The sequence below is a fragment of the Garra rufa genome, chromosome 5 (genome assembly GCF_049309525.1).
Source record: "Garra rufa chromosome 5, GarRuf1.0, whole genome shotgun sequence".
Taxonomy (NCBI): Eukaryota; Metazoa; Chordata; class Actinopteri; order Cypriniformes; family Cyprinidae; genus Garra; species Garra rufa.
Window position 1 is genome coordinate 26,245,770 of NC_133365.1, and position 12,680 is coordinate 26,258,449.

General features: G+C 35.6%; 1 protein-coding gene across 1 annotated transcript; it reads left to right on the plus strand.

Moving 5' to 3' along the window:
• Positions 1–5,414: 5,414 nt before the first annotated feature.
• On the plus strand, positions 5,415–10,903 carry LOC141335625 (mitochondrial fission 1 protein-like). Its single transcript, XM_073841142.1, has 5 exons — positions 5,415–5,534; positions 5,773–5,905; positions 8,919–8,995; positions 9,086–9,191; positions 9,907–10,903. The coding sequence occupies exons 1-5, from the start codon at positions 5,490–5,492 to the stop codon at positions 10,002–10,004; spliced, it is 459 nt and encodes a 152-aa protein (XP_073697243.1). The 5' UTR covers positions 5,415–5,489; the 3' UTR covers positions 10,005–10,903.
• The last annotated feature ends 1,777 nt before the right edge of the window (positions 10,904–12,680 follow it).

Consider the following 12,680-nt stretch of genomic DNA (forward strand, 5'->3'; position numbering starts at 1 on the left):
CTAACTTTAGCCCAAGTTAATTTAACTTGACAGTGTGCTTATACTTGCTTTTGGTTCCTCCGAGTAAAAACAAGTAAAAATAAAATACATTAATAAAATACCTCAAAAATGTACTTACCCATCGGTGAATTTTTAATGATTTGTAAACTCAAAAAACTCTCTCCTGGTGTACGTTACGGCTCACTCCTCTTCTTCTGGTGTTTTTGGCGATTTTGCCAAACCAGCATAAAAAGATGCATTACCGCCACCTATTGATCTGGAATTTTGAGTATACAAACTGTCATATCTCGAGATAATCTGCTATAGAGATACCATATCGCCAGAATTTGTAACAACATCTTGGCAGCAGTTTTTTGCATCCAGCTCAGACTTTAAATTGTGACTTACTTATGTATATAGCCTATATATATTTAATCATTAAAAACGAAATAATTAAATCATATTGTAATGTATGGGAAACTGGTGGAATAATGGGTAAATGCAGTGATTTCACACTTAACTACAAGCAATTTGTGAATAGAATTTGACATAAAACAAGATGTAAAACAAATGGAAGTTTTTTAAATAAAGATTTCCGTGCTGGTTTGCATGGGTCTTACTAAACGTTTAAAGGACGTCAGTGGACGTCTATTAACAACCTCTTATGAAACTACTTTGGGCACTTAAATTAATTACTGTAGTATGCCAATGTGAATGTGAATGTAAGCACAATTGCTTTTGCATATTTCATAAGGATTTTAAAGAGGTTGACGATGGACTATAAATGCACGTGTAAAAGACGTCACCTGCTGGACGTCCTTTCACAACCGAATCACAGCCGGGTATATTTTGAACTACACTCAGCTAAAAGTCAAAATAAAAACTTTACATGCAACCACATATAATTGTAGACATGTACAAATGCATCTGAATGCATTTTTAAGAAATATTTTGTGTTAAAAATTTTTGCATATTTTGTCGTCCTACCGCGACTATTTTTGGCCAGGGACAGGACGTCGCCGTCGGACCAATGTTTGCTGGGATGCCAGTTTAAAAAAATTTGCCTGTAAATCGGCTAAATATGCGCGAGTCATTGCTGTGATTGACAGTAATAACCGGTCCGGACCAAACAAATGACAAGCTGATGTAAAAAAAAAAAAAAAAAAAAAAAGAGCTTAAATGATTCAAACTAAATTCAGAGTAACAAAACTACAGCAGTAACAAGTATGTGTTGGTTAAATATAGGCTATTTAATAGATTTTACAGTTCAAGATAAAACTTAAAAGTAGTTATTCAATTTTATAAAATATTTCAAATTTCTATCGATTCATATTAAGTGCATTATTTAATTATTATACCATAAATATTTAACGTATTTGTAGTGAACTATATATTAGTATTTAAATAATTCACCCTTATAGGCTGTTTGTGTGTGAGCTATGAATTTCTGCACTTGCTATACTATATAATGTTACTTACAATTTATTACTATAGTAATTTTATAATAAATCGAAAAGCAAGACGTCTTGAAAAATATAGGGAGAGGCAGCTGCATAATAAATAATCCTCTGCTGCCATCTATTGGTTATATGGGTAATTCCATATTATTTTAGCCAAAAATAGACGTTTTCCGTGAAAAGTCATTTTTTCCGATGCCTTTTTTATGAATGAAAAGTGAGTCCATGAAGTACATTTTATTTCACAGCTATAGAGTTAGAAAATAATAAAGGCTTTGAAATATTGCAAGATTTTAAAAATGTGTTCATGACTATAAAGGCAAGTTAGTGATTATCAACAATACGATTAAGATGTCCTGGAAGAGAAATATCGCTAGCTTGCTAACGTTAGCCTAAACACGTTATGAGTGTTTAGCTGTCAGCATTTAAATGTACAACTATGCAGATACGGAGAGTACCGGATTACCAGGCTCCGCATTTAAATTATATGTTGTTAGATGAGCTCCAAGGCGGATCATCAATAAAGACCTCGCCAACCTTGACGGCCATCGGCACTACACCACAGGATCCTGATGAGTTCTCTACAATCGGACATTGGTACAAACTGTTGTTTGGTCTGGCCAGAGGAGAACTGGTCCCCCGACTGAGCCTGGTTTCTCCCAAGGTTTTTTTCTCCATCTCTGTCACCTGTGGAGTTTTGGTTCCTTGCCGCTGTCGCCTCTGGCTTGCTTAGTTGGGGACGCTTTCCAGCGATATCGTATACTATTTGAACTGAACTGACGATGATATCACTGAATTCATTGATGAACTGCCTTTAACTGAAAATTGATTGTTAAAATAATGCGTTACTTACACACTATTGTGCTGTTTAAATACTGTTCAGTTGCTTTGACACAATCTGTATTGTAAAAGGCGCTATATAAATAAAGGTGACTTGACTTGACTTAAATAATATGAAACTGAATGTTCATGCCGCTAACATTGTTTATAATGTTGCAATTATAATTTTCCTCAGTTTCTAATAAGAACGAGGCACTAGATCAGTCTCAAGAGTGTCCACCTAATATATAGCACATATATATGGGCAAATTCCAAATGGAAGTGCGCATCCCTACGCCCTACTCCCTCCGAAGGGCAGATCCCTTTGAAGTGAGTTCTTTTAAGGGAGTAGGGCATTTCTGTCTCTTTTAACCGTTTGGAACTCCATTGGCGAAGGGAATGACTGACGAAATGTTACCTTGACAACGCTGCGCAAACGTGATCACTAACGGAAATCACTTCCGTGAAGTGACCATGGAATGTTCCCTTCGCTAACGGCCTTCTGGAAGGGCCCTTCGTGAAGGGATTAAGTTGCTCACTTTCGTTTGGAACGTCCCTACAAATGGCGTCCCCTTCTAGAAGTGCCCTTGAAGGGCGCAAAATAGCCGTTTGGAATTCGCCCATAAAATGAGCCTCAGTGGAAGTTTACGAGCTTATGATCATTTTTAGTGTCTACTTTGAATGAATCTTGAGTAAATCATGTTCATATTTAAAGAGGGATATGCAAAACGCGTGAACCGGAAGCAACGAGACCTGTTTAGCAGAAAACGGAAGCCTGTTGGGCATGAAGCCTATTGATGCTCTAAAGTGTGCCGCACGAGTCTCGAAAAGTGAAGCCAAAAGTTTTCGATCGCCCCCCAGTGGCTGGCTGCAGTATAGGTCATAAACCCCGCCCTCTCCATGTAATCTAATGGGATTTGAGCCAAACTAAATAATCGAATTACACTTAATAATTTTTTTCCAAAGATGGTTTCCATCGTGTGAGGTAGTTCTTATAATGCTGATTCATGTTCGAGTGTTCATTTTTCAAAAAAGTTCGCTTTTAGGTAGTTATTTTATGCTATAAAAACGGGGTGTGGTGTCATGATTGTGATCTTGCGATTGGGTCTGCGGGAGTTTGGGCGGGACTTTGATACCGCGGCTCCGCCTCGCGACACTACTGCGCAGACTCTAGGTGCGTTCCATTCGACCGTAAGTGGACTGCGAAGTGGACTTCACAGGGTATTCCGCCATCAAGTGAGATTCCAAATCGAAGGGAGCGAACATGTTCAGTTCGAAGGGCACTGCGAACGGCATAGGGAATAAGGGAACATCAGTACTTCACTTCACAGGAAGTGGACGGGGAAAACTACCCAACTGTCATTGCGCACCGCGTCAACAGTTTGAAGTAACCAGTTTTAAAGGCTCTGAAATGGAGCGGTTGCAATAAATGTTGTTATTATTATACAAATTAGAGTGTTTATGAATGGTTATGGCGATTCATGGTACATTTGCATATTGTATTTTATGAATGAAAGTAAAACTGGCGGGGTGAAGCTCTGTCTTGTTTTATTTAATGTTACCACAGGATAGTTAAATACTATAGTTATAGTTAAAGGCTGTGTGTGGGGAAAAAAGTGCGTGAGATAAGACCACAAAAATCTGTTAATCTGTTAACGGTCTAAACATATACATTTGGACTATATTTTTTTAGATACATGCGTTTATATGTATTTTATATGTATTTAAATTTGAAAGTAAAATAAATTACAATATTTATTTATGTTAAATCATAATCTGCGTGACCCTGCCGTTGATTTGCTTTGATGACGTTCCAGGGCATTCCAAATGAGCGATTATTGTCAGCGAAGTCCACTTCAACGGATATACCGTGCTAAGGGAGTAGGGAGCAGTGAACACTGCGTAGGGACCCTGTCGATCGGAACGCACCTTCTGGCTCCAAACGAATCTCTACTGCGCAGAATCTGGCTCCAAATGACGTAATTTCCCCCAAGATGGCAGCGGCCATATTAAGACATTTTAGGTGCGTTCAGGTGCGTTCGACTTCATGCGGCGCCGCAAGAAATCGGCTGCCGCCTTACAGAACAATGCATTCTGGTAAGATCATTTGTCCGACTTTGATCGGCGCTGCAGCCGCCTTTCGATCACGTGTGCCATCAAAGTACCGTGAGAGCAAAACGAGAGCAGTCGCAGAGGTCAGGCGCTGCAGCTGCTTAAAATCGGCTGCGAAAGCCTTGATGACGACACACTTTATTCTCATTGGTCAGATTATGTGACGACAAGCACGACGTGTGCTGCGTGTTTTTTCTTAAATAAATTCCTGTATGGAATCAATCTTTATATCGAATATCTAATATTCAAACAAAACATTATTGATGAAAATGAAGATTAGGCGATATGGTAAATATATATTCTTATTGTATAAGAGTAAAGTTTGGGGGGGGGGGGGGGTGGTCAACCAGAGGCCGTTTTTTTATGGATGCTGTGAGAGGCTTCACTACACTGAATAAACTGCTTATATTTGAAAAATGTCCTATAGCTAACTACAAAACCAAGATACAAATAATAAACGTCATATTGCATTACATTAAAGTAACTCACATACTTGATATGATCAACAAAAAAAGCAAAACGATTGTATAGAATAAATAGGGGAAACGTTTTTCTTTTATTTATTTATCTTATGTAGTTTCATTTCTTCTTTTTCTTTATTCCTTTTTTTTTTTTGTATGTTTGGAGGGGAGTTGCTAGACCTAAAGCTCTACTGGGGCACAGGCCCCCCATTACTCATTAATTCAGTTGTTGCATGTAGTTTCATGTCTTTATTTTGGGATTAACAACGTAAATTATAACTCAAATTTGAGATTTTACTGGGGCACAGCATATTTTTAAAAAGTTTAAAAAGTTTCATCCTCTATAAGTGTCCGACTTGACTGCCGTCTCTTTACTCCTCCCCCGACTGCAAGCGGCTGCTCTCGCCAGCCGGCGGCAGGCTAGTGTAGTGCATCTCGAACGCACCTATTGGCTTCACTTTCCTATATGGAATGAAGCGGAGATGAGTCGTCCATCTTTTTTTACAGTCTATGCCATGGTCTATGCTCTAAACTCCATCTCAGTAGGTGGCGGAAATGCACAATACGTTTGCTTGCCAACCGCCACTTAATCAAAGGAAGAAGAACTGCAGTCATGTGACTGTGGAACATCCGATGTTAACACATAATTATTTTCGTTATCATGGAAGCTGTTGTTGGTGAAATTGTTGCCCCAGAGGATATAGAGGTAATCTGTGGTGTTTCACTATGTCTGTTTAAAAAATAATAATATGAAACAATAGGCTATCTGAAAAATATGATCATGTGCAAAAACAATCCACATTTGCCAAATGCTCTATGCTCTGTTACCTCCAATTAATTGTCTGTATGTGAATGCTTAGAGCTTTTTATTTCCCCTGATGATCAGTTGAAAGCGAGGCTTTGGAGTGGACACGTTGTCAACTTTGTATTATTCTGATTTTCAGAAATTCGAGAAGAAATACAAGGCAGAGTTGTCAAAGGGTTCTGTGTCTAAAGACACGCAGTTCGAGTATGCGTGGTGTCTAATCAGGAGCAAACAGTCGGAGGACATCAAGAAGGGAATAGTGCTACTCGATGGTAACTGAATACTAAAACTCTTTAGTTTTATCCCATTTTAAACCTGTAGTATCAATGCCGACAGCAATCACAAGCCCATCAAAAGTTAATTTAGTTGGGAAAGGAAAAACAAATCTTAAATCTCTATTGTCATAAGTTATTTTGATGTCTAAGAGCAATCGAGGTAACAAAACGAAAACTTCCTTGTTGCAGAACATCTTCATTTTATTGGATTAAATCAAAGAGGTACAAATACACAAAGAATAAATGTTTTGATTAAATGTTTTAATAGATTAAGTAAGATCAGTTTGGGATCAGTAAGATTTTTAATGCTTTTTAAAGCAGACTTTTCTGCTCATCAAGGCTGCATTTATTATAAAAAATACAGAAAAAAAACCTGTAATATTGTGAAATGTTAATGCAATTTACAAAAGGTGGTTTTCTATTTTAATATACTTTAAAATAAAAAAATATATTTTATTTCTGTGATGCAAAGCTGAATTTCAGCATCATTACTCCAGTATTCAGTGTCACATGATACTTTCTGAATGATTGAAAAGCATTCTAATATGTTGGAAACGGCTGTGCTGCTTAATATTATTTTCGGAACATGTGGTACTGGTGGATCGTGTACTAAGACTGGCGGAAATGCAAAGCTTCAATTTTCTAGGCTGATAAGATTAGGAACTACACTCCCATTCCGGCGTAATAGTCAAGGAATTTTTGTGCCGTAATAAGGCTGAAGCAGGAGCAGTAATACCACGCAGCACGTGCAAATGCAAATAGCTGGGAACTCATTTCTGATAATACTCCGCCTGCTTTGGCCATATTACGGCAGCAAACTTCCTTGACTATTACGCCGGAATGGAAGTGTAGTTCCTAATCTTATCAGCCTAGAAACTCGCAGCTTTACATTTCCACCGGTCTTAGTACACGATATAACTACAGAAGAGTCAAGTTTTGAATACAACAAATATGGAAACTCGTTGGTCAATTTTGAACGCGATGCTATTGGTCTAATAGGATTCAATGATCTATGCTAAAAGTGATATCGCAAGAACAGGAGAACGGCTGAATGGATTTCAAAACGGTAAAACTCAACTTATTAACTCGGGTGGAGTTGGAGAATGAGCCTATTTCCAAAACAAGTGGAGTGTTCCTTTAAAGGGTCCACTACTGAAACATTTTCTATGTGGTAAATCTAAATATGATCATCTGAAATGTTGTAGCTAGCTACCCTAATCAAAAAAACATCTAAAACCAGCCTAGGCTGGTTGGCTGGTTTTAGCTGGTTAACCAGCCTGGTTTTACCTGGTTATAGCTGGTCAGCAGGCTGGTTTTAGAGGGGCTATGGCCACTTTTTCCAGGCTGGTCTTAGCTGGTCAGGCTAGGAGACCAGCTAAAACCAGCTACTTCCAGCTTAAACCAGCTAAGACCAGCCAACCAGCCTAGGCTGTTTTTTTTTAATTGCTGTCGTAATGAGTGGTGTAAACAGCTTCCTGTCCATACAATACTTGTTAAATTTCCTATCCCTTTGCTCAGTAGCTCATCAGCAGCTACCCAACGAGCTGTCTAATCACATCATTACATTAAACATTACTCAAAGCATGGGCTTATTTTGCAACTTCACAGTAGTCAGGTGCAGCAGCTCTTGTTATCTGGATTCTAGATGACAACACTCTACTCTTATCTGATAGGAGGGACAATGACAAGGTTATAAATGTTATTGTTTGATTCATGTGGAGGCAGACTGTCTTTAGTTGAACTGAAGTTTGAAAGTAAGCAGTGTTACAGAGATGTTCATAGTTCACTGTCTTGCTGAGATATTTGTATACCGGCAAAGTCAAATAAAAGGTGTGGACGCAGTGAATAGGGCAGGGGGGAAATAGGCCCTTGACTATAAAAATGAAAAGATTAAGAGTGTAAATATTTTTCCCCACATCAACCGCCTGAGCTCCTGTTAACTGAATCAACTTAGTATGTACACTACCAGTCAAACATTTTTGGATGGTTAGATTTTAAACGTTTTTTTTATTTTTTATATATAGTTTCTTCTGCCCACCACACCTGCATTTATTTGATCCAAAATACAGCAAAAGTTATATTGTGAAATATTTTTACTATTTAAGATAACTTTTCTATTTTAATATATTTTCAAATGTAATTTATTCCTATGATCACTGCTACATTTTCAGCATCATTAACTTAGTCTTCAGTGTTACATAATCATTCAGAAATCATTAAATATGCTGATTTGCTGTTCAAGAAACATGTTTTGTTGTTATTATTAATATCAGTGTTTAAAACAATTGAGTACTTTTTTCAAGATTCTTTAATGAGTAGAAAGATCCAAAGATCAGCATTTATCTGACAAAAGAGCTTTTTTAACATTATTTAATATACCATTCAAAAGCTTGGAGTCGGTGTAATTTTTTTTTTTTTTTTTTTTGGCTGGGGAGAGGGGTTGTAGAAATTAATACTTTGATTTAGCAAGGCTGCTTTAAATTGATCAAAAAATACGTTAAAGACAGTGCTACAAAAGATTTCTATTTCGGACAGGCTAAATGCTGTTATTCTGAACTTTCTATTCATTAAAGAAACCTGAAAAAAATCTACTCTGCTGTTTTCAATAATTATAATAATAATAATAATAATAATAATAATAAATGTTACTGTTTTACTTGTACTTTGGATCAAATAAATGCAGGGTTGGTGCGCAGAAGTGACTTCTTAAAAATTGAAAATTTTACTGTTCAAAAACCTTTAGACTGGGAGTGTATACAGATTGTCAGGTCGAGATTTGAACATGGATCCCATCACATTTAAAATGAAAGCTTTGCCACTGAACTATAGTTGGATCAGTAATGTGACACTCATTTTTTTTGCCAGCATCTAATAATTTCTTCAAAAATACATTTAGAAATGCACTTAAAAATCCAGTGCTTTTGATTCTCTGTTCAAATGTAATATTTACAATCCCCATAATTTTGTCTTGTTAATAAATCTAAATATGGAATGCTTTATCTTTCACCAGAACTTATCCATAAGGGTACCAAGGATGACCAGCGGGATTACCTCTTTTACTTGGGTGTTGCCAACTATAAGCTCAAGGTTGTTGTCAGAGCTTTTCATGTTTTCAGATGAAAATTCATATTGGAATGATTTAGCTACTGTCATTCTCGTGTTTTTCGTTAATTTCAGGAATATGAGAGAGCTCTGAAATACATCAGGACTTTACTGAGGAATGAACCAGGAAATTCTCAAGCTGAAGAACTGGAGAAACTGATTGATAAAGCCATGAAGAAAGGTGAGCGTGAATATTGTCCTTTAAGTCCTTTTTTTTACTGTTTTGTATAATGAAAGTCAATTTCTTCATTCAAGAGTATATGCAGTATCCACCTTTTTACTAAGTAACTGACGAGCACTGCAATAATGGATTCTAAATTAGGTAAACCACAGCTACTGAAAGCGCTTACAAATGGCAGAGAAAAGAAACAATAGATGCTCAAAGGCGAGCAGAGCTGAAGTGGAGAGAACAAAGACACAGGTCTTTAGGAAGTTTTATTCACTTTCCTCTTCTTACTATCTCTAGGAAAGCAGTGAAGACTTTGCTTCTTTTGTTGCCCTTTGACTGTAAATTACAAACAAATGTCGCACAATTTGGTATCGTATCAGTATTTCATTTTCAGAGTTGTTGCAGTTAAAATAACAACAGGTAGCTAGTAGTTCACCAAATGCGACCATTTCACGTCATCGAAATAATGGTGCCCCCATAGTCCAAAATATGTATCAAACGATGTTGATTTTTTTTTTTAAATAACATAAATCTTTCATTGATTTTCTTCTACATATTTCAGTCAGAGAAATAATTTACATTATATTAGGCCATACAAGTCTTAATACCCAGGGTACCCGTAAAAAAAAAAACATGATGTAGGTCCCGTATATAAAAAGTCTTTACATTTATCAAGATTAAATGGGGAATTTGCATTTAACATGCTTCTTATTGTTTTGTTTTCTAGATGGGCTGGTTGGAATGGCAATTGTTGGTGGCATTGGCCTGGGTTTGGCTGGATTGGCTGGTCTGATTGGTTTAGCTGTGTCTAAGAAATCTGCATAAGAGGATGAGCCGAGCCAAATCATAATGCTTTACAAATGATGAAGTATTAATCCCTCTTTTGGGTTTGGAGTCATCATGACATTGACAAAGAACCGATTAACTCGCTGATGCCTTACTAACTTTTCCTTTAGAAAAAGCCAGTGACAAAGCAGAGCTGCACCTCTTCACATTTTTTTTATAAAAAAGGAAGGAACTCCCACAATGTCTGTTTTTGTTACGAAATGTATAAAAGGGATTTAATGATCTAGATCTTAAAACTTTTAGCATTTAATTGTTTTAACTTATTTATTATTTATATTTGTAATTGTTTTATTCTATTTATACTTTGTATTTGTACAAATGTCTTGTACATTACAGTTAAAGTTTGTTTAATTTTTTTTTTACGTACCACTTCATTAACAGCATTTTTGTCTTGTATTTACGTTCACCTCCTGAAATATTATAACTAAGTGTATGTTTAAGTCAAACGCCAAACAATTTGTATATTTATGATGCTGCATTTTATTTGAACAGATTCTTAGGCAGTTTGGAATAACATTTCTTTCAGATGTTAGAAGCAAATGCTGTTAGTAGACATACCCTTTTACCTAAAAGCCTGCTATTTCTAAGTAGGAATCTGTGTGTAACCATCGATACAGAAGACAACAGAGAGTGCAGAGGCTGACTTATATAATATTATTGTTGAAAATGAGGTGTTTTGTGTTAAAAACATTTTAAAACTAATGGTTTTCATTGTTGCACTACTTCCCCCGAAAAAAAAAAAAATGTTTTCCTCACTGTGATCTGTGTTGCACTGAGATTATCTGATTGTATTTGTGTTTTATTTACACCTATTTTAATAGTGCTTTTTGTCAACTTTAAATGCGTTGCAAATAAAACTAAACCTTATTGTGCTTTCATTTTTACTTGTAGTGGGGATGTATATGGAAATATTTATAATTTGATAGAAAAGAGAATGCTGGGTGAGTTACACACTAAAGTTTAATATTAAGGTTTAAAGGTTTGTTTAGATTATAACCTTTAATATTTTAATTTGCTTTGTGCACAAGCTGTGAAAAGCTGCTGTTCTTTTAATACGAGAGGAAGAAAGCTGATGAAGCAAACAGTTTATTAAGCATGAATAGTCACCCAGGAAACATGTACGTCTTTTCAGGAATGAAAAGGGGGGGGGGGTGTTATTGTTTTATTGCTGTGGCTCTGCCAAGTCTTGGCTTGAATGTGTAATTTATATGTGTCTTGAAAGGATTTATTCAGTCACAAACAGCTGTCCACTCCCCCTTTGTTGAAGTTAAAGATCCCACTGTCAGAGGAGCATTTATTGAGGTGTGATGAAGGCTTATAGCTGTCCAGTTATCAATACTTACCTAAGCCTATAGCCTAGTTTAAAAACAATGAGATAGTTGAGGTGGTGTCTAATTATCAGTCAGATGATAAGACATCAAAGGTTCCTCTTTATATCTTATTATAATGATAACAAATTCAGCTGGATGTGCATACAGAGCGAAACTATTCATACAATAACATCACACAGTCAACCATTATTTAACATACTGTATAACATCATACAATCAACCAATACCTAGCATAATTTATGAATTGTAAATATATTGGGATTATTAATAATTAATTAGTCCTTATCCTAAATCCTTATTCAAATGTGTAAAAATGTAAAAAGTTCCCAGTTTATGATACGTCAAGTACAACTGATTAAGATGAACCAATTGAACTTAAATGAACTGATTGAACTTGCCTGAAATACCTAATAAATTCAAGTAATTTGTGCTTTTATGAGGTAATAAAATTAACATAATCTGAAATCATAACATTACAAATTTGTAACATATTTGTCATTTTAATGGTATGGATATAATACCTTCAATAACATCACCCAAAATGTATTAATAACTTTTCATAAAGCTTTAGTGCTACAAATTATACAGGATAAACCATACACTGTAACATCTTTTAAAGTTGTATGAACATTCAGCCCCTCCAATCTAAAGAGCACATAAAAGTAGATAACGCACTGAGGTGCATCTTTAGCTTTCCTTAGAACATGTTAATGCTTAACCACTGCAAATATTAATGGCTATGAGAATATGAGTAAATATGAGTACATGTACTGATTGGCCAAATACACTTTCAAAAAAGTACATTCTTAAATATTTTCAAACTATTTATTTTATTCTTTTTGTTTCTAACCACCTGAAACATGGTATGTAAAGATAATACTTTCTCATGACTAATAAAATTATCTTAAATGATCTAAAAAAATTATCTTAAAAACTTGTGTAGTATTAAAATGCAAAAACAATTTCAAAAGACGTGTCTTTTTATATAATTTTTATTTTTTAATCTTAATTTATTAATTCAGAACTATAAGCATTTATCTTTAATTCTTAAATGTTACTCAACCATTTTTCACTGTATATTAAAATATTACTGAATTTACTGTATGGTTCTTTGGAGTAAGTTGATGTTACCTTATAGGTTTTTCTATAGCAGTAAACGTGCGGTACCCTTTTTATAACTTCTGGCAGCTACCAGGCGTAATAATCAAACAGCTTAGTTAGAGACTGTTGTACAGTAAAATCATAAATGGCCCCTGATGTTCATTACAAGGTTAAATTCCATTTATTGGTGCAACATGCCATTGAATACTGCAGGTTATTTCAT

Bases quoted from the DNA above. Each gene is read 5' to 3' on its own strand.
- LOC141335625 (XM_073841142.1), top strand. From the start codon at position 5,490: ATGGAAGCTGTTGTTGGTGAAATTGTTGCCCCAGAGGATATAGAG. The intron at 5,535-5,772 runs GTAATCTGTGGT...TCTGATTTTCAG, and splicing joins TTGCCCCAGAGGATATAGAG to AAATTCGAGAAGAAATACAA. The intron at 5,906-8,918 runs GTAACTGAATAC...ATCTTTCACCAG, and splicing joins GGGAATAGTGCTACTCGATG to AACTTATCCATAAGGGTACC.